Genomic DNA, 21876 nt, shown 5'->3' with positions numbered 1-21876 from the left:
GCTGGATGGACCAGAGGGAGAGGGAAGTCTGGGAGGAAGGACGAGTCTGTGCAAAGGGCCTGAGGCATGAAGCAGCATGGCAAGCTTGGGGAATGACGGCTGTTTAGTGTTGCTGTAGTAAGGGGTACAGGAGATGCCGAGATGGGCGGGGTCATGTCTTAACAGGGTCTTGGGGTCGTGTCCTCCCAGACCCACATATCGAAGGCTCCCTCTGGCTGCTGTGGGTGGATGGACTGGAAGGGTCAAGAGTAGAGGCAGAGAGACCACTAAGGACGCTGCTGCAATGTTCATGCAAGAGATGACGACGGTGTTGGTGTGGTAGTGTGTGTGTGTGTGTGTGTGTGTGTGTGTGTGTGTGTGTGTGTGTGTGTGTGTGTGTGTGTGTGTGTGTGTGTGTGTGTGTGTGTAAACAGGTTAGGAACCCCAGAGGTGAGAGCAGCAGGACCTGGAGTTCATCAGGACTAAAAGGGAGGAAAGGGTCCTGGATGTTGGCCAAGTTTCCTTTTGAGTGTCTGGAAGGGTGGCCGCACCATTCATTTATAAATGGAGGGGTTCAGTGGAGGGGATCAGTTTGGGGCACACTGAGTTTGAAGTGCCTGTGGCCCATCCAGGGAGAAGGGCTCAGCAGGTAGGCGGGTGTTCAAGTCTGGAGCTGAGGAGTAGAACTGTCCCCACCAGGAGCACAGCCTGAACCAGGGGAGGGGAGACAGGAGAGGCCAGGCGTACCTTATATTCACTAACTTCTCAGAGGGGAGCTCCCTGGCCCTCACTCAGATCCATGTGCTCTTATTTCAGACACGTTTCTATCAAGCCTGCCCCTTGGCTTCCCCATCACATGGTGGATTTGCAGCTCGAAGCAGCCAGCAAGGAAGACAGCAGAGCCATATAAAGGAGGGCAAAGCGAGGCATTCAATGCCAGGACATAGCTCTAGACACTCTGGAAGCCCTCGGGGGCTTCACTGTATTCTAGCACTTATGTTCATCTTAGTGATTTCAAGTCTCTGAGGAAATACACCCCAGCCCGCCCAGCACACTGTTCAAGTGTGAAAACTATACAATAACCTTCAGAAAAATTTCTATCCACTTGATTAAAAGGGATAATTTAACATGATAAGTAACTGTTACACTCAACTGTATGGAATGGCTCATTCTCCCAAGAGGCAAGATTTAATGGTACTAGAACAGTGCTGGGCATCGAGGAGAAGCTAAATAAGAATTTGTAGCAGAGAGATGGGAAGAATGTTTCTAATTTTCTGGGGGCTAGAAATCTATTTTAACAAGATTTTTAGACATTTAGCTGCTATCCAAAGCCCTTGGTAATATGCCCAGACTGACTTTTTCAGCTCTATTTCTCATCCTTTCTTTACGCTTCCCTTCACCCTGCTTGTTCCCACGTCCACACCTTGGCTATGCTGTCAGCTTTCCTGGAGTAAGCCCATCGTCCCCATCTCACGTCTATTCTAAAGGTCCAGGGGAAAGCTACCTCCTCCAGAAAGTCCCCCCTGACCTATCATCTGACCGCTTGATGACACTTCCTCTGAGCTTACTCCCCTCTTTGACTTGACCTATGACTCTTATCACCACCTTGCATCCGTATCATCAGCATCAGAGCAGAGAGTGCCCTGCACGTTCCTCTGCATCATGGGCTTCAACACGCTTATAGAATGAGTGACATGGACTCACTCATTTGCTATAGTGGCCTTGTGATGACTGTGATGGGAAAAATATTAAGATTCAGGGCACCCAGCTTTCCCCCTCTCGTGGCTCACTAACGAGGATTCCAGCTTTGCCAGGTCAGTATCTCCCCCTCTCCTGAACTGCGTTTTCAGACAGCCTCTCTTACACATCTGTGATGCAGAATCAGGAGAAGAGGGAAGGTGTGAAGGTTGAGGGGTGGGTGGTAGGATGTGGGAGCTCTGGGAAGAGGGAGGAGCTGAGGGGGCTGATGGGGGAGAATGAGAGCAGAGAGGGGATTTTCATAAGCCTTGCTCTTGACTATACAGTTCTTTTGTGTAGGAGAAATACAGGCAAGTACGTGAGTAATTCTGAAATTGTTGTTTGCTGGCTGGATTCTATATAGTGGGTTGGCCAAACAGTTTGTTTGGTTTTAAGTAAAAATAAAAGACACATTTTTCACTTTCACGAAGAACTTTATTGAACAATGTAGTCATTAACCGAATGAACTTTTTGGCCAACCCAATAATTCTCAGAGACACTGCTCAGAGGCTGGGCCTCGTAGGTCACGGCCTTAAGAGCACTGTGGTATATTTGAAAGTTGTTCCTCAATCCCTGGCGTTTATTTTGCCTGCTCTCCTAGCACGGCTCAGGCAGAATGGATAACTGTCTGACGTTTTCTTTGTGTGGGATTTATATGGAGTTGCAGATGCAGGGAGCATCTGAATATTAGATTACCAGAGAAGTCTGATGCCCTTAGAGCCAGGGATTAGAAAAGGTGGGTTTGGGGGGTGCAGAGGCAATGATGAGGCTAAAACTACTTATTTTTGGAATACTTGGAGCAGGCTAGGCGGACTGTTTGTTGATTAGTCGATCACTCAACAAGGGCAGACTAGGCTCTAGTGGTCGAATCATTCTCTCTGGCCTCCAGTGTCCTCGTCTGTCAATGAGGGAAGTGGGCGATTGAGAACTAAGGTCCCTTCGGGTCCTGTGAATCTCAGGACCCACTCCGGGCTCACTCTCTGCTGGGGATACGGGAGCCTTGCACAGGAGAAGGCCAGGTCCTTACCTTCAAGAAATTGCTCAGCACGAGTCATGAGGAAGGAGGGGAGGAGCCTGTTGGGAATTTGCGGGGCAGGAGGTGGGAAGGTGGGGCAGGGGAAGAACTCCTTTGTGCCTGTCACAAAGCCTGGGCTTCTGAGAGGAGGCGAGGGGAGGGGGTGGGGTGTGTGTCAGAGCTGCTGCCCTGGACACCAGGACGTACCGAGACTCTGAGGGTCGTGGGCCAGCCGTCATCCAGCATGGGGCCATAGTCGGGGTCCTCCAGGGAGTACTCGACGGAGAAGGTCACTGGCTTCACGTAGTCAGCAGTGTCCTGTGTGGGAGACGAGAACGGGGTGAGGACAGAGGGAACATCTGTGTCATAGCCAGGACCACTGAGAGAACTTCTACCTCCCGAAGCTGGGAGGGTAGCTGCCTCCTCAGCCCTGAGCGTGAGTCCATGGAGCTTAGCGTCCGTGAGTGCACGGAGGTTCCCAGATGGGTCCGTAGCAGGAGAGTGTTGCTCCTGGAAAGGGCCCTTGGCTCAGCATATGCCAACCCCTCTGCCTGCATGTTTCACCACCTCCTGCTCGTCCTTCAAGGTTGGGAACCTGTGTCCCCAACACGCCGGCCTCTAGGAAGCCAGGCAGCACCTCATCCCCACACTCTGTTCAGACCTGTTACTGACACACTTACGTGGCATCCAAACTACCTGATGGTGTGTCAATCCTCCTCTCTCTGAAGCCTCTGAGCACAGTCCTAGCGCTGTGACAAGGCTTAATAAATCAATGAATGAACAAAGTTGAACAAAATAGCGGCAATCCAGGGGATGCTTAGAGCTGCCTAAAAAATCCCCCAATCCCCCCCGCCCCCGCCATGGAACCCAAATCTAGACACCAGTGGCTTCCTTGTGTTAAGGCAATGACTTTCAAACTTGAGCTTGCATCAGAACCCCACCCTGGGAGGGGGCGGGGGTTAAAACACTGAGTCCCATCCCGAGAGTTTCTGATTCACTAGGTCTGGAATGGAGCTTGAGAACGTGCAATTCTAAAAAGTTCCTGGGTAATGAAGATGCCGCTGGTCTGGGGACCACACTTTGAGAACCAGCCCGTAAACACATCAGAGGGGCAACACTATTAACAGACACCAGGACTTCTTGTTTCTCTGACCTTTGCCCAGTGACTATGGGGGTCAGGTGGGCTCCGAGTGTCCCCTGCCTGTGTCTCCGAGGCTGGAGCTGTGGCTGGGTGTCTGCAGTTTCCAGGTGGATGCACCAGGCCCCCACTGGTTCTCCCGCTCTGCAGTCTGGCATCTCTCTCTTCCTCCCCCCAAGCCTGTCTATGCCACTGGTCCACCTTACCTGGTCTTCATTATTAGCTGATGCCTACTTATCCCTTCCTTCTGAGCCATGGCCCCGGCTGGCTGACCGCCGTCCTCTCTGCTAGACGTCATTGAGCCCACCTCCCTCCTTGAATTTCACCCCCTGCTTAAGAAATGGTGGGCATCTGAGAGCTGGCAAAGAAGAGGTTTCAGAGGAGGGTAGAGTGAGGTGGGAAGTAGTGTGTCCCAGTGGCCTTTGCTCTGGGGCATGAGTATGGGATGGCCAAGGTCCAGGACACTGCCCCCTTCCTGGCCTCCTGAGGTCTGCTGGGGGCTCAGAACCAGCCTGGCACCAGCTGAGCTCTCTGCCTCTCCCACGGCAGCACCTCGCCCAGCTCCGTCCCCTTCCTGGAGAAGCTTGGGCTCTGTGGGTGGGGCTGCTGGGCATCTGGCTCACCAGGACATGGAAATTGATCCGCTCACAGTGTTCCTGGCTGGAGGAGAGCAGGGCAGCTCTGTTGGTGTACCGGTCCCCGCCCTCGTCCAGGTGGGCCCGCGGCGTATACCGCCTCTCATCCATGGTGGCGTTATACCTGATGCCTAGAGGAAGGAGAGGGCAAGCCATGGAGGTGGAGCCACATTTCCATTGAAGACTGTTTGCCTCTCTTTAAAAATAGCCTTTGGAAAGTCATCCTCCTCCAGGAAGCCCTCCAGGCTGGCCAGGGGAAGTGCTGCTCCTCTCCCCTCACAAGGCTCAGTGTAGGCAGGAAACTCCCACACAGAGAGCGAGCGATACAGTGAGAAAGGGTAAAGGAAGGAACTAAAGGAAGAGGGAGGCAGAAGGAGGAGAAAAGAAGATGGAGTTGACAGTAAGGCATAAAGAAAGAGGAAAAGATGGAGGGGAGAGTGAATGCAGTGGAAGAGGAGGGGAGACAGGATGAGGGGTCAGGATGATGCTTCCATTTGAGCCACTCCTGGCATCAACACACCTCTCCACCTCTCCCATCACCTACCCGGGCCTCGCCCTCGGCTCTAGGATCCCGTCAGGTCTGGGTCCGAGCCTCTGCAGGTGGCAGTTCCCATCACACTAGGGAGGGCTGGCCAGGTCCCGCCCACCAGCTCCTCAAACCTAAGGCTGTTCTGGGGTTTAAGGCCTGCAGCCTCCTCCCCTTCAACTAGGCTGATCTTTTGCTAAATGCTGGAAAGGTTCAGCCCCTTCTCCAGTACCCCAGCAGCACTCTGGGTGCACAGGTTCTTGGCATCATTCTCCTATCATAGAAAGAAGCTGAAAGAAGGACACAACCACCCAGGCCTGCCTTTGTTCTCATCGTCCTTCTGGGACACCCGTTTTTTAATCATCTGGTCGGTCCTGCTCCTTGGCTGAGACGCTCTCTGTGGTCCCAAATTCCTGCACAGGTCTAACCTGGTGCTGGAACCTGTAGCTGCCACTTGCTGGGGCTGCCTGGGCCCAGGGCTGTCATAAGCAGGTGTCTGATCCCAGCCTTGGCTGGGAGCGATGGACCCTCAGAAGGAAACTGCCCTGCTGTGGACTCACACCTACTCTGAGCAATGACCACTGCTACTCGGGTCTTCATCTGCCTGACCCCCTGGTTACTAGCTCCCCCTCCTGCGTCTGACTCTTTCTCTGAATCTGACTTCACAGCTTCCACACCCCAGACTGTTCCACTGCTTCCAGTCCCCTGTTCTGATCCACACACTCTCTCTGACTATTTCCTGCTTCCCCAACCTCTCCCACGTTGGTCACCACTGCTCACTGCCATCCTCGCTGTGGCAATGAGATGCCCTCCCTGCCCCCTGGAATCAGAGCATTGAATGGGCATCTAGAAGTCATCAAATGTGGCTCTAGGTGTGACCTGGCACTTAAAACCCATTTCAGCAAAAGCCCAGGTTTAGAAACAGAGCGAATGCAAAGCCCATGGGGGAGAGATTGGAGCTGGGGAAGTGGGGAGGGGGTAGATTTACCGACTGTTGAAGTTTGGTAATGAGGTGCCAGGAAGACGGGTGTGAAGCAGAGGAAGGCGGCCAGGCAGGTGGCGTCTCTGCCGCTGCGTTTGCAATCCCTGTGAAAGATGTTGATCTTGGACGGCTCAAAGTGGAGGCTGGCATTGATCTGAACCACAGGGCGGGACCTTCAGGAGGAGGGAGAGAAGCAGGGGTTGGGTGGGGTACAAGACTGCTCTGCTGGGACCCAGGGAAAGGTGGAGAGCCAGATGGAATGGGATCTGTAAAACCCCCACTGGGAGTGAGGCAGTGGTGGGGCATGCAGGGAGGGGGTCCAGGTGTCACAGGATTGGGCAAAAAAAGTGTACAGGTGGATGAAGGGCAGGCTAAGCAACCTCACAGCCCCTTGAGGCAGCCCTTCATCATTTTCCTAGGGGCTGTGCTTGCTGCAGACCATACTGACATCCTTTTGCCTTCTCATCACTTCAACCCTGCATGTACATCAGAGTAATCTGGAGAGCTTTAAAAAATCCTGATGCCCAAACTAGAACAAAACATTTTAAAATTTGTATGGAAAAACAAAAGACCCCCAAAAGCCAAAGCAATCCTGAGAAAGAAAAACAGAGCTGGAGGAATCAGGCTCCCTGACTTCAGACTATACTACAAAGCTACAGTAATCAAAACAGTATGGGACTGGCACAAAAACAGAAATATAGATCAATGGAACAGGAAAGAAAGCCCAGAAATAAACTCACACACCTATGGTCAATTAATCTATGACAAAGGAGGCAAGAATATACAATGGAGAAAAGACAGTCTCTTCAATAAGTGGTGCTGGGAAAACTGGACAGCTGCATGCAAAAGAATGAAACCAGAACATTCTCTAACACCATACACAAAAATAAATTCGAAATGGATTAAAGACCTAAATGTAAGACCAGACACTATAAAACTCTTAGAGGAAAACATAGACAGAACACTCTTTGACATAAATTGCAGCAATATCTTTCTGGATCCACCTCCTAGAGTAATGAAAATAGAAACAAAAATAAACAAATGGGACCTAATTAAAATTAAAAGCTTTTGCACAGCAAAGGAAACCATAAACAAAACAAAAAGACAACCCACAGAATGGGAGAAAATATTTGCAAAAGAAGCAACCGACAAGGGATTAATCTCCAAAATATACAAACAGCTCATGCAGCTCAATATCAAAAAAACAAACAACCCAATCAAAAAAGGGGCAGAAGACCTAAATAGACATTTCTCCAAAGAAGACATATGGATGGCCAGAAAGATGTTCAACATTGCTAATTATTAGAGAAGTGCAAATCAAAACTACAATGAGGTATCACCTCACAACAGTCAGAATGGCCATGATCAAAAAGTCTGCAAACAATAAATGATGGAAAGGGTATGGAGAAAAGGGAACCCTCCTACACTACTGGTGGGAATGTAAATTGGTACAGTCACTATGGAGAACAGTATGGAGGTTCCTTAAAAAACTAAAAATAGAATTATCATATGATCCAGCAATCCCACTCCTGGGCATATATCCAGAGAAAACAATGATTTGAAAAGATACATGCACCCCAATATTCACTGCAGCACTATTTACAATAGCCAAGCTATGGAAGCAACCTAAATGTCCATTGACTGATGAATGGATAAAGAAGAAGTGGTACATATATACAATGGAATATTACTCATCCATAAAAAAGAATGAAATAATGTCATTTGCAGCAACATGGATGGACCTGGAGATGATCATACTAAGTGAAGTCAGTCAGAGAAAGATAAATATCATATGATATCACTTATATGTGGAATCTTAAAAAGTGATACAAAGGAACTTATTTACAAAACGGAAACAGACTCACAGACTTTGAAAAAGAATTTATGGTTACCAAAGGGGAAAGGTGGTGGGAGGGATAAATTAGAGGAGTTTGGGATTAACATATACACACTACTACATATAAAATAGATAATCAACAAGGACCTACTGTGTAGCACAGGGAACTCTACTCAATATTCTGTAGTAACCTACATGGGAAAAGAATCTGAAAAAGAATAGATATATGTATATATATAATGGAATCAATTGCTGTACACCTGTATAACATTGTAAATCAACTATACTCCAATATAAAATAAAAATTAAATTAAAAACATCCTGATGCCCAAGTTGCTCTCCAGGTCAGATCCAACAAGAATAGGCATCACCATGTCTTAAAGCAGTGCTTCTCAGATTTTAATACATTTGTGCATTTCCTGGGGCTCTGGTTAAAATGCTGATCCAGCATTTCTAGCAAGCTCTCTGTTGATGCTAGTGCTGTTGGTCTCTGGACCACACTTTGGAGAGCGTGGGTGTTAAAGCACCCCAGGTGATTCCAATGTGCACCCAAAGTAGAGAATAACTCATTGTTCCAGAGACCTGCCCCCAGCCATCCATCCCAACACTGCCCCATCCAGACAGCCAAGGAAATGCCAATTTACACTTCTATTGTCTAAGTCAATCAGAGTTAGGGAAGGGAAATATTGCCTCTCCAAACTATGCATTTATGTAAAAAGAAATAAGTGTAGTGTGTTTTAGATGCTTCAGACTTTTAGCCTGATTATCTGTGCTAATACTCTGCTCTTCGTAGTGGAAGAGGGATGGCGCCTCCTCTGTACTGTGGAGTGAGAAGGACGGGTTTGAGTCCTGGCTGCAACTGGGCAGGTCCCACGATCTCTCTGATGCGGAATTGTGAGAACCAAAGCAGGTAAGTGAGAACGCCTTCTGTTTGGAAACACACACCTGAGAGGCTTTAAAAATTACTGCTGCCTGGGCCCCTGCCCTAGAAATTCTGCTTTCAGTGGTCTGGGTAAAACCTGGGCAATGAGAGTTTTAAAAGCTCCCAGGTGATCCTAAGGGCAGTCATGTTTGAGATCCATGGAGTTTGACTATGAAGTCTTCCCAGAGGGCTCCAGCCCACAGTTTCGGCACTACTCAGGTAGCATTTAGGTTTAGACCTCACACGCTAGGGCTTGACTGAGTCCTTTCTGTGAGACTGATTCTTTTGATGTATGTGTGCATATACCTTGCTTCCTGTAAAGGACTTAGTTTATGTGTCACCCTACAGACCCCAGAGGCCATGTCTACCCTCTACCCTGGGTCTTGTTCACCGGAACTGCAACGCAGTGAATACATTTAGCCCAAGCTGCTGTTGCTACCAAAGACCTGCAGAGCAGACCTTCAGGGAGAGGCCGTGGAGCCGGTGCTGGACCCGCAGAGACCCTGCTTGCCTAGAGGGCCAGGGGACACCACCTGGAGGCGTGGGGCAGCTGATGCTTTGGCCATGACACAGGGGGACATGAGGAGCCCGCAGATACGCTGCTCCCCATTGCTCCCCTAAGGGACCGTTGCAGGAAGCAGAGGCTGTATTCCTTCCTCCTCTCTGGAGATGCTGGAGCAGGGAGCTGCCCCAGGCGTGAGGCTGCAGCTCGTTCAGTAACTAAAGACCTCTCATATCTCTCTCCTCCTTTCCTGTTTCAGTTTCCCTTGACCCTCACTTCCGTCCCTGGGGCTGAAGCCCCTTCCAGGGCGCAGGCGCAGAAGCTTTAGCCTCAGGCTCTGTTTTCTTGGGAACTTGGACTAAGACATTTCCCGACTGGATCGTGATATTCTTGAGGACCAAGAACATGAAGATTCTCCCTGTGAAGTCACAGGATATCTCTGTTTAACGTCTTTCTTAAGTTGTATGAAAAATGTGATTGCGTTTATATAAAATTATATGCAGGGGGAAATAGGCTGGTAGGGAAATATACCAAAATGTTAATAGTGGTAATGTTAAGGTGATGAAACCCTGAGTGATTTATTTTACAAATTTTCTTTAAGTTATTGTATTTATAATGAAAAGTATCAACATATAAAAAACTAGCTCAAATTAAAATTTTTTTTGGTTCAAAAAGTGTCTGACACATCGCATGGTAAAATATTTAGATGGACTTTTAGAAAGCGCCCCGCCCCCCTTTTTTTAAAAGCTGTAGACCATTGCTAAGTAGAGACCCTAAGTGCAAATGTATGACAAATATCTGATGGAATGGTGCAGAAATGAGGCCCTGAAAAAGGAAACCAGGGGTCAGATGGGGTTTGGAGGAAAGAAATCCTCTCTCACACTGGGGTAGAAGGGAGAGCCTCCCAGCTGATGAGAATATTCTCAGTCTGTCCTTTAAAGTAGCTTTAGAAGCTGAGTGGAAGAAATGACCAAGTAGCCAGAACTTTTAGGAAAAATTCTAAGAGGGGCTTTTTGCCACTGAATTGCTCTAAAATCTTAGCAGTCCACTGAGAAGAGGGATTTGGACTTCAAAATAACTTACAGTGATTCCATGAAAAGGAAATTTGTAGTCGCAACGGGATAAGAACAGGGTGCATTTGGCTCACAGCGATTAAAGACAAGAGACAGAGATCCTAAAGTGTATCTTTTAAACCCTGTATCCATCATGACCCTCAGGAGAGCCCAAGAGTCAAGAAAAACGGGGAACCAACCAGAGAATCACGGCGTTGCCAAGGGCGCCCACAGTCAGGTCCACAAGCCCGTCCTCGTCGAGGTCCAATTGCCCATGGATGCTGCAGCCAAAATACTGGAGGCCTGGAGCCAGCTCTGAGGCAGCGATTCTCTGCAGGGAGTGGAAGGAAAGAGCTGGGCATGGGCACCCTAAGGGGTAGATGCAGTTGGGAGCCCTGGAGACAGCCTGTTTGAAATCATCAGGAAGCTTCCCCGGTCCAAAGCTATCTCCTCTCCTGGTCCATTATGGCACCTGAAATTCCTGCCATTAAGTCATTCTTTTAGATTAAAATAGTGTGTCATAAAAGTGTTCCCCACTGAAGAGGGAAGGGGGAGGGGCAAGATAGGGGTAGGGGATAAAGAGGTACAAACTATTATGTATACAATAAATAAGCTATGAGGATATATCGTACAACACAGGGAATATAGCCAATGTTTTATAATAACTATACATGGAGTATAACCTTTAAAAATTGTGAACCACTGTGTTGTAACTTATATCGTACATCAACTACACTTCAATTAAAAAAAAAAGAATTCCCCACTGGGTGTAAATACACATCACCTGGCAGGTAACCCACCATTATCTCTAACTGTGGTATATCTTACTAATAAAATAGGTAGGCAAAAGTGATGACCTGAGGGGACTTGGGATGGGTCACTTTTGGGAAGAGAGTACTGTTTCCAGCCTGAGGCACTTCCAGAGAAGAGGAGCCCAAACAGGCGTTCTCCACGTGTAGTCAATTGCATGAATACATATGAGGGCCAGTGAGGTTCGGGTCCTTGGGATTGTGTTGCTGTTGCTGGGGAGATAAAGTTAAGCAGGGAGAGGGTATCCAAAGGGGTGATGGGAAGGGCTTGAAGACAAATGCACCCATTTCAAAATTTCGATTTGAGGCAAGTTCCCTTCTCCTGTGTGAGGACGGGGCGTGAGCTACCAGGACTCCAAGTCCTAGCTCCATCCGTCTACCAGGGAGGGGGGCGTTACCTGCTTCGGTGTCTTGAGGATGTTGCCCTGGAAGCCGTGGAAGATATAGATGACTCCTCTGTGGTTGTCCTCCAGAGGGGCTCCCACCACCACGTCGTTGTAGGAATCTTGATTGAGGTCCTGAACCGAGGCGATGGAGGAGCCGAATCGGGCATTCTGGTAACTGTGGGAATCCTTCAGTGTTCCATCGTAAACAAACCGGTTCTGCGAAACCAGTGTCAGGAAGAGGCTCAGGGGGACTTGGCAAGGGCTCTCTGGGTCGTGACCCGCTCTGGCCTGCAGCATCCCCTCTGCGTTTCCCCATTTCTCTCCTGCTATATAAGCCCAATGACAGAAGAGGTTCCCATCCTCCCCCACTCCACAGGTGTGGACACCTGATCAAGACCGGGATCAGGTGCCCCTGGAAAGCTGGCCAGCCTCCACGCTCCGTACCTGTCTCAGGTTGTAGATGTACACCCTGCCCCGCTCTCCGCCCTCGCTGAAGTACATGGGTGCGCCCACCAGCAGGACATCAGTCACACCGTCTCCATCGACGTCCACTGAGGTGATCTCGCTCCCGTAGTAAGAGCCTATCTGCGGCACAGGGATGGGGAGAGGGGCGTGGGGCTGGGCTACTGGGAGGCCTCTGCTCGCCAGTGGATGGAAACTGAGGACAGCCTTTGACTCGGAATTTTTGCCGCACAGATGAGAAGGTCCCTCCCTCTTTTCTCCTTCTGTTATCCATCCCGCCCCCACTTGGCTTTCCATTATTTAATTTTATTGATTGCCATTTATTCTGTAAGTGATACATTATAATGGCAAAAAGTGAGCAAAATAAAAGCAACAGATGAAGAAGAAAATAAAAGTCACCCACGGTCCCAACAACCAACTGTACCATGGATGTTTCAGTATATTTTTCCTCTGGACTGTTTTCTCTAGGGGGTGTGTGTGTATGTGTATGGTTTTATTTTTACAATCTGGGATCGGACTGGATGTATAGTTTATATATTCTCATTTTTTAAATAAAACAATGGATCATGAGTATTTTCTCCGACGTGTTATATTTTTTTCCTACAACATGATCATTGGTGATTCTCTAATATTCCGAATTACACGTGCGCCAAATGTATTTAATCAATCCTCTGTTGCTGGACATTTAGCTCACTTTCAATTTTTTATATTCCAAATACTCTGGGCTTAGCACCTTGGGTGATAACTTATGATTTCTTTTCAGTATTTGAGCACTTACTGTGTTCCTCTCCCACCATGGGTGCCGTGTTCCCCCCTTCAGTGAGGGCACCATCTGACCACTCGGTTAGAAACCTAAGGGTCCTCCCTGGCTCCACCCTCCACCTCTCCCGCCTGCAGTCTCCCCGCAAGTCCACCTGGTGGATGCCAAACATGTCCCGAATCCATCTACTTCCCGCCTCCTCCGATGCTTCTCCCCCATGTGGGGCACCTTCCAAATCCCCACCCCCTCCAGGATGGCCCCTCCAGCCCACCACTGCGGGGAGCTAGAGTGGCCTCCAGCAGCTGACCATGCCGCTTCCTTGCTTTGGGGGAAAATGTCCAAACTCATCAGTGTGACCTTCCTAGACCAGCCTCTGTCCCCTACCCTCTGGCTCCCACATCCCCTCTAGACATACCAAGTGATTTCTCCTCTCCAAAAGCCCCCCGGCTCCAGCTGGCTTCCCAGCTTCCCCCTGCACATACTTTTCTCTGGCCTGTACCCTCTCCCCTCCTCTCTCTCCCGGTAACGTCTATCGTCCTTCAGGTCAGTGCCTGTTAGAAGCACCCCTGCCCTTCCCTACTCCACTCCCTGCAATGGTCCCTCCTCCATGCTCCCCCAGCCCCGGCTCCCTCCACCAGCGCCTCTGGACAGTGGGAGCTGTGCCTGTCCTGTTCCCTCCAGGCATGGGTGCCGTGCCTGGCACGCAGGAGGTACTCAGTAAATGTTTATAGGAGCAAGGGGTCGCTCAGGAAAGAAGAGGAGCCCTTCCCAAGGACAGGCCCTGCGTGAGACGCTTTACAGCCTCAGGTTAGCTTGTGTGAGCCTCACGTTGTCTTGGGAGAGATTATCGTCCTTATTTTACAGGGAAGGAATTGAAGCTCAGAGAGTTCAAGTCACTTGCCCAAGGTCAGAAGGCTGGTCACAGCCAAACTGGGTTGGAACTCTGATCTATCTGACCCTCAAGCCAATGATTCTCCCTCCCTGGCTTAGGGTGTTTTCAGAAGAAATTTATCCTCAAGCATTAAGAGCTTTTAACCGAGGAGAACGATAAAAATACAGAAGAGGGAAAAAGGAAATCATAAACACGGGGTGGGGGGGAAGAGATGCGCCCACATGAAATAATTAAGAGGCAGACAGAGAGCAAAGAGGGAGGCAGAGGGAGACCCTGTCTCAACATGTGGCCTCAGCTATGTGGGTCACAGTGATTTGGAATCCACTTAACTTAGCTGCCTTCAGCGCTGCGGTTTCTCATTCGGATGTTGGAGATGGAACCAGGCAGTATAAATGTCATAAATTCATCAGTGAATTCCCTTCAGCTCTCAAGGTCTAGCCTAGGGTTCCCGACAGAGCCAGCCCTGGGTAGAGTGTGGGCGGGCAGGGTGGAAGCTGGGGCCAGAGCAGTGCCCAGGTCCGCCAGTGCCCTGGGATGGGAAGAGGAATGGTGGAAGGATGGCTCCCTGTAGCTAGAGGGATTTAGGTTTGACCCGGTGAAGAACATGTCCTCATGGTGACAGGCCAAGGGCAGTAGAAAACGCAGGAGACAGGGCAGTTCCCAGGCTCTGGAGGGCCGGGGGTGAGCCCAGAATAACAATAAGGGCCTGGACAGGGCTCAGCTCAGGCCCAGGGCACTATGGATGCCGGATGCTGCCGGGCAGGAGGGGCCGTGGCCTGGTCTAGGGATGGTTGGGGGTCAGGAGGTAGCACAATGTAGACAGCCCCACCAAGAGTCCTGGATTCTGAACTTGACCCAGCCGTGAATCTACCCTATAACCTTGGAAAAGCTATGTTCCTTCTCAGGACCACAGTTTTCCTGGGCTATTGAAATGACTTGGATCAGAACCCTGTTTTCTGATCTTTTCACCATCATTGCCTCTTATCATAGCTTTCCAGCTTGCATTCATGACCATCCAACACAAGACTCTTAGCAGCACAGCCTGGTTGCCCACCACATCCGGGGCAGTGACACTGGCAGCCGTACAGTTCTGCATTGTGCCCATTCCGGGAAAGGAAAGAAGCTGGCATATTGGTGAACCCGTGGGGCCGTGCTATGGGTGGAGGCAGGACTCCTCTCACTTCTGGTAGCGCCAAGGTGGCTTGAGGAACACGAGTGCCCCTTCAGGATGTCTACGGGCCCTGGCAGCCCAAGCTGGGAGGCTATAGCCTGGATGCTGCCTCTGGCCCTGAACTCTAGACATGACCAGAAAGAGACTGGTAGTTGGGGGCAGAGGTCGGGCCAAGGCACCAGAGACGAGGGCTCCATGAAGTGCGGGGTAGCAAATTCTCCTGGGTTCTCTTGCTGTGGCAGGGACCAGGCCTGGCTTCCTGGGGAAGGAGCATCAGCTCTAAGGCGGGTGTGTAAGGCGGGTGGTGAAGGAGGCATATGCCCCCAACCAGGAAGGACGTTTGTGGGTCTGGGGACAGTCCTGAGAGGGAAGAGCTGAGCTGCAGTCCCACCCGTCTGCCCTGCCCCCAGCCTCCCCTGCGTTACCTGCTCGCCCTGCAGGGCCTGGTGGATGGTGAGACTTCGGTTGTTGTGCATAGTGAACAGGATGACTTTGCCTGTGTGGTTGAACCGGGGGGCTCCGGCCACATACACCCGCCCCTGCCTGGAGGACACGACCGATGTGACTGTGTATCCTGCCATGGGAGAAAACAGGCTGGTCTCTGGCCCTGTGGCCTGGCAGACCTCACCAGGGCCCTGTGTGTGGCTCAGCTGTGCCACAGGACTGGCCGCTGAACGGAGAGCATTCAGACCAGGCCGAGCAGATGTGATACCACAGGGCGGTAGTTCCCAGGCGCAGCTGAGGAGGCCTGGAAGAGGCAGGGCCGGTGAAGGGTGGGGAGAACTCACTGCGCCCACCCTCTGCTTGAAGGCATCGAGGAAGCCAGGTGGGGCCACTAATAGGCATTGCTGACCTGGAACACGCACATCCCATGCTTCACCTGCCTCACAGGTGAGTGCATGATGGAACAGGGAGGCAAGAGAAAGGCAAACCCTAGCCACATTTCTTTTTATACTGGGCAGGCTTTGTTTTTGATCCCCACCAATAGTCTCTCTGGGGATCAATCAGTGTCCTCTCCATTACTGGAACCCCCTGCTAAGTGGTCCACCAAAAACTGAAGAGCTGGCTGTGCAGAGGCGAGGAACTGCTCCGCTCGGGGCATTTAGGTGGAGTCTCACGGACTCCTGCAGCCCCAAAGCTTTGCAAACTCAAAAGAGGGAGTGACTAGGCTTCTTTCAGTGCACTCAAAAGAGAAAGAGATGGAAACCCAGAGGCTCTTTGGGAAAGGCCACCAATCTGTGTCCTTAGGATCTGTGCCTGATCACTGTGACTTTCCAGTCGAGCGCCCAGGTCTGGGGAGTGACTGTGCAGCATCTTCAGGCAGCTCTCCTGAAAGTGGGGCCCCAGAAGGTGTGCAAAGCTGAGAGTCCCACTTTCTGCCAGGCAACTGGATCACGGATCCCAGTTTTTAGATGGGTGTCAGGCCTTGTTGGCAGTTCCTGGGCAGTTTCTGGGGGATGCATGTCTCCTTCTGCCATGTGTGCATGCCTGCGTGTGTGTGTGTGTGTCTGTGTGTGCACTCGCGCCCATGCACGTGCGTGCGCCTGTGTGTTTGTGGGTAACACTGTCTCTCGGGTCACCGGTTGCTTCCAGTCTGGCCGCGGGATGCACAGAGGAGCCGAGGCAGTGGCCGGGAGGGTGGGTGCAGTAGGGTGGGCTACTCTGGTTCCAGACACACCGTGTTTGACTCTTGGAAATGTATGCTGGGAAGTGGAGCTTGAAAGGTAGGTGAGACCAAGATATCCCATGGCGGGTGGCTAACGTGGCCGTGTATTGAGGGTAGGGCGGGGTTAGGCTTGTGGTGCGCAGCAAAGGTTTCTTCTGAGTTGAGCGCTCAGTGGCACTACTGGAAATGTTCTCAGTTGGCCCTGGGCATTTGGGCTTCCTCAGAAGGAGGGACAGTGGTGGTGGGAAGGTCTTGGGGGCTGAGTGTCCTGGGGGCAGGCGTGGGCTGACTCTCAAAGCTCCAAGCTGTGCTGAGAGAGAGCTTCCTGCTTCCCAGCCGTCTGCTGGCAGTGGTTTCAGTTCCCATGTGGCTCCCTGACCAGCAGGCGGGGCCCCCCCGAAAGCTGGACAGCCTCCCTGAAGGGCTGACAGGAGGACCCGTGGCCCGAAGTCCATAAGCTTCCCCAGTGTGGAGGCGGAGAGCCTGGCCGGCCTGTCTCCTTCCCCAAACTCCCCCTCTCCCCTGGGGCACATCGGGAGGAATCTTCCAGAGACCCCAGACACTGCCCTCACTGGATGAACCCCCAGAGGAAAGAGGAAGAAGAGAAAGGCACTCCCTCAGGACTCACACCCAAGGTGGTGACTATAGTTAAGGCGAGACAGTTGGGCCTCATGAAGGCCCTTCATCCTGGCTCTGCGCCCCCAGGATCTTCTGGGAGGAGTGAATCTTCCCACCGCAGAGAGACCCACTGCCAACTCTGGATGGCCCAAGTTCACGGAGAAGTGGAGTCCGAGGCTGCATTAGTGATGAGTAACTTCACAGCTGGTGGGTTCCGTTCAGAAACCCAGAAGGACTCACAGACAACGGGAGCCCTGGGCATTCGCCCCCTGCTCCCTTCGTTCTGGTTCAGCCCTTTCAGAAAGGCCATGGCAGAAGGGCCTCAGCATGGATGCTGGAGGCCCTGCTCCTGCAGAGCTAGAGGTGACTGGGATTTGTCAGGTAAAGGTCTCACAGCTGGGACCTATCACCATCAGGTCAACGATTCATGCTTTTCTTTTTATGACCACTCTAAGGTACTTAATGGGAACTGACTTCTGCCTTGATTGTAAACCTTAACACATTCTCGACTTGCATTTTGCCTTGGGGAGACAGGCTTCCTGCACTCCAACCTGAAAACACAACAACAGCTGCCCTAGAGTCTAGAAGCATCAACCGAAACACATTTCAGGTTGGGGTGCATTGCTTGTCATTTATTCCGCCTGCTTATCGAGAGCTTGTGACGTGCCAGGTATGGCGCTGGACGTGGTGGATGCCAGGCTGGAGAGGCAATGGCCCCTGACTGTGCCTGAGTCAGCACAGAATATGCACTGCCAGGCCCCTGGCCTCAGGTGTGGGCAGGTTCTGGATCCCTCAGGTCCCCTCCTCGCCCACCGCCCGCCAGCCACCCTTCAGCTCCGGCTCTTACCCAGGTACGCGCCGTGGTTCTTGAGCTCCTCGGGGAACTCCTTCAGGTAGGACTCTCGGAGGGGAATGACCTTCCCGCCGCTGGTTTCCTTTAGCACAGCTCCATTCCAGTCATAGGCACCAACGGCTCCCAGCAGAATCCCGTCCTGACATTGGGAAGGGGATGCACATCAGCTCGTGTCCCCCAGGTGCCCCTCGCCGGGAAGCTGCACCACAGCCGCAACCACGAAGCATCCATCTGCCCGTCCCCTCTGGCACCTTCTCCTGGGTTTGTTATTTAATAGCTCAACTTCCAGCCAGGATTCTTGGCTTTTGAAGGTGCCTAGGAACTTTGAAGGAATGTTCTAGAAACAAACTCCAAATCCAGGACCAAAGCTCCATTCCATTTTGGGCTTCAGAACCCCTCTAGGAAATCTCTTGTCGCCATCCCTTCCTTCTGACACTCCTTTAAGTGGTGTCCCTATGCTTTTCCTCCTTCCCATTTCTTTGTAGTGTCTGAGCTGCTTTCCTGAGTGTGTAAATCCTGCTTCTTCATTTCTTCAGTAAAAAGCCCCTGTGTGTCTATCTTGTGTCAGACACTTGCTTGGTGCTGGGGATACTGTTCCTGCCCTCACAGAGCTCCCAGATACTAAATAAATATACAAATAAACATAATACTTGCAAACTGTGGTAAATGCCACACAATGAGGGATATGATAAAAGTCATGGTGAGGTTGAATTTAGATTGGGAGGGGGCTCAGGAAAAGCGTTTGGAGCAAGTGATGCTTACCCCGACACCCGGAGGGATGGGATTTACTTATTTCTTTTTAGCGATATTTAAGTTTAATTTAATACAAACATCACATACTTCTACCTTCTCGGAAATGGTTGCTTCATCTTAACTAAGAAAATGGAAAACTATTATGACGTAAGTCTTCATTCTGTGATTTGTGTGTTTGGACAAGTTTAGGCAGACAGCAAAAGCTCCAGAGGTCCTGCCACCAAACGTACAGCATTGTGCAAATGTCCTGAGGCTGGAGAGAGTTCAGAGCCTTTGGCTTGAGGAACTGAAAGCTGTTTGATGGGGCTGGAGCCTTGAGTAAGAGGGCAAGGTGGCTCAATATGAGGCTAGACAGATAAGCCAGGTCCACATTTGTGACAGCCAGCACTCCAAGGACAGGAGCTGGTCTTTAGTGGCAGGGTAAGAGGATGCTACGATGCCTGGGCAGGAAGATAGAGAGCTCTGGCTCCTTGAGGGGAAGCCTCCAGGGTCATTTCCAAGGACTGGGTCCACTCACTCCCTGGGTTTCCCCTGCACCCTATCCCCACCCCCACCCCCCCAAACCATCCACATAACTAGTGGGTATAGGAAGACAAACAGCAAGCACTCAGAAGAGGAAGAGAAGTGACTAGGGACAATGAAGGGCTGAGGAGGCGGCGTGGAAGCAGGGAGGGGCTGCCTTCCTGGGTCACCTTGGTGATCATGTGCCAGGGGCATCCAGCTTTGCCTCCCAGCTTTGGGCTGTTAAAGCACAAGCTGGTGAGGTCACCTCTCTCCCACTGAGCCCTCCTTCAACCCAGCTGGTCGGTGGGATTTGCGGTTTCCCCACCACTTGTGGTCCAAGGCACTCAGTTTCTCCTTGCCCCCAAAGCAATGGTGACAATAGAAAAATGTGACTCTGGCCTTGGGACAATCAGAGCCATAACTAAACACACAGGCGGAATCCCCAGGCACTATTTCATTACTGGCAGTGGAGAGGGCAAGATTGTGAACCATAATAAGCTAAGCTTCCTTTTCTCATTTCCAAGGTGTCACTTTAAAGAGTAAAGTTGATCATATATAAGGATTTAAAAAGTCCTAATATTCTAGAGGTAGAACTGACTGTTCAGACAGAATGTTTTTACAGCTATAAATAAGCTGCTCTTGGGTGAGTCCGATGTGCTGGGTCGTGTTTAAAGTCTCACTTTCTCATTAGCTTTCTCCCTCCCACTCTGTGTGCCTCAGCCTGGGAGAGTCTGACAATCTGCGGGGTCCAGGATCCGGGCCAGGGCCTCAGGGACTCGCGCCAACATTCCTTGCACTTGGGGTGTGCTCCATTCTTTGAGGGACCCTTTCTCATCCAGTCACTCATTTATGAGAGACAAGTGGGACAGATATTCATTATCTGCACTAATGAGCACCCGAGGTTCAGAGAGGGAAAGGGAGTTGCCCAAGGTCACACAGCAAGTCAGAAGCAGGGCTGGGATGGGGTTGGTCAGAGGAGAAAATGACTATCTGCTTCGCCAGAAGCCCCTAGATTCTGCTTCTGATGCAACAGCAGACCAGTCTCTGCTTCACGGGGAGGCCTTTGAAGATGAATGTCTGGCTTTGTAGATGACCGGAAGCCTTTGCAATGTACTGAGAAGGGCTGACTCAACCTGGGTGCCTGGGATTCAGCTGGGGAGACCTCATGCTGACTCACCACATGTGGGGCTGGGGAATTCCATCGGGATTTCTGCATTTGACAGCACTGGACAAGGGTGAGGGTCCCAGGCTCTCACCTTGTGCCATTCTACCCGGCAGTGACTCTAGGCCTGCGCTCTAGTGGGAGGCCATTTCCTGAGGAGGGTCTCCTGGGGGCCCTGCTGTGCGTGGAGAGGGCGCACTGAGGAGTGGGCGGGCTGAGAGGGCAAGCCACGGCCACCAAGGCAAACCTCAGGTTGTCACAATCTTTTTCCAGTTGGGGGAGCCCAGACATTTTGAGTTGGGAAAAAATCTGGAAGGGTGGAGCTGAAAAAAAGGACAAAAGCTTTGACAGAAGAAGCCAGGCATACAAGCCAAGCTGGAAAACAAACAGCAGGGCATCTGGGGAAGAGCCGTGTCCCATGCCCCAGGCCTGGCACCGGCTTCCTGACTTACGACCTCCTTTCCTATGAGGCCTCTGGGGCCCCCACCAGATATTACCAGGGTGTAGCTGGGTGGCCTTGCACAGATGGACTCTTGGCACCAGCTGACTTTCCTGGTGCTCTGTGAAGAAATGAGGACGCAAGCTTGGTGGCCCTCAGGAGGTCGAAGGCCAAGTCTGTGCCCTCCCTGAGGACGACCTGTACCTGTATTTGCCTGAGCCTGGCACTCCCCATCAGATCCTGCCAGCTCAGCTCTCAGCTGCCCTCTGACCAGCCCTGCAGCAGTGTTACCTTCCCAGCTGAGCTGAGTGCTCCCTGGTGTGTGGCCATATCTCCCCAAACTCCATGTTCCAGCTAGTCCCTGTCCCCAGCCAGGGTCGGGTCACATCCCCAGCACAGGAAGCAGTGCTTCCCAGCTGGGGGTGGTTTAGCCCTCCAGGCAGTATTTAGCGGTGCCTGCAAACAGCTCTGGCTGTCCCAGCTGGGGGTGGTGTTGAGGTTACTATGGCCTCTGGTGGGTAGAGGCAGGACAGCCCCGCAGCAAAGAAGTAACCAGCCCAGGGGGTCGAGAGGTTGAGAATCCCTGGCCTGGGGGTTAGAGCATGATCTCTGGTGTCAGACGTTCCTGAGTTCCACTTAGCTCCAAAACTTCTAGCTGTGTGACCTTGGGAAAGTTCCTCACTCTCGCCTAGCCTAAGGGTCCTCAGCTGTAAATAGTTTTGTGGTGAGAGCTAGCATTTTGAATCCTTGGCAGGGCACCTGGCAGCCAATAAGGACTGGGTACATAGTAGTTCTTCTCATTCATTAATTCACCCATAAAGCGCTTCCAGGGAGGCAGGAGTCAAAGAATCAGATCTCACAGTCGCGTTGGACCTACATATGAGTCAGTACAGCCGCCTGTGAGGAATGATCTGATAGAGGCAAGGACGACTTATTCTGAGGACCCACTGGAGGGGGGTGACCAGCCGAGGGGGTGGGTGGGTGCATGGTGGAGTTAGGAAAGGATTTTAAGAAAACCTTACTTGACTTATTAGGAAGTCTCGAAATGCACACTTCCAATTCCAAGCCTCAAGATT

General features: G+C 51.2%; 2 protein-coding genes across 2 annotated transcripts in view; one reads left to right on the top strand and one right to left on the bottom strand.

The window, feature by feature from the left end:
• The window catches only part of FEM1B (fem-1 homolog B), a 49458-nt gene extending 39633 nt beyond the window's left edge, over positions 1–9825 (top strand). The window contains exons 2-3 of the mRNA XM_069540471.1: positions 8643–8759; positions 9533–9825. Coding sequence (XP_069396572.1) covers positions 8643–8759; positions 9533–9542 — 127 coding nt within the window. The 3' untranslated portion in view covers positions 9543–9825. The remainder of the gene's footprint in view (positions 1–8642; positions 8760–9532) is intronic.
• ITGA11 (integrin subunit alpha 11) overlaps positions 1–21876 on the bottom strand; it is a 63297-nt gene that overhangs the window by 17927 nt on the left and 23494 nt on the right. The window contains exons 9-16 of the mRNA XM_060002868.2: positions 17937–18081; positions 15231–15379; positions 11965–12105; positions 11533–11736; positions 10526–10656; positions 6019–6185; positions 4493–4635; positions 2939–3049 (exon numbers count right to left, since the gene is read on the bottom strand). Coding sequence (XP_059858851.2) covers positions 2939–3049; positions 4493–4635; positions 6019–6185; positions 10526–10656; positions 11533–11736; positions 11965–12105; positions 15231–15379; positions 17937–18081 — 1191 coding nt within the window. The remainder of the gene's footprint in view (positions 1–2938; positions 3050–4492; positions 4636–6018; positions 6186–10525; positions 10657–11532; positions 11737–11964; positions 12106–15230; positions 15380–17936; positions 18082–21876) is intronic.

This window comes from Delphinus delphis, chromosome 2 (assembly GCF_949987515.2).
Source record: "Delphinus delphis chromosome 2, mDelDel1.2, whole genome shotgun sequence".
In the NCBI taxonomy this organism is placed as follows: domain Eukaryota; kingdom Metazoa; phylum Chordata; class Mammalia; order Artiodactyla; family Delphinidae; genus Delphinus; species Delphinus delphis.
Note: the sequence above shows the minus strand (reverse complement) of the source record. Positions and strands in the feature narration are given on the sequence as shown.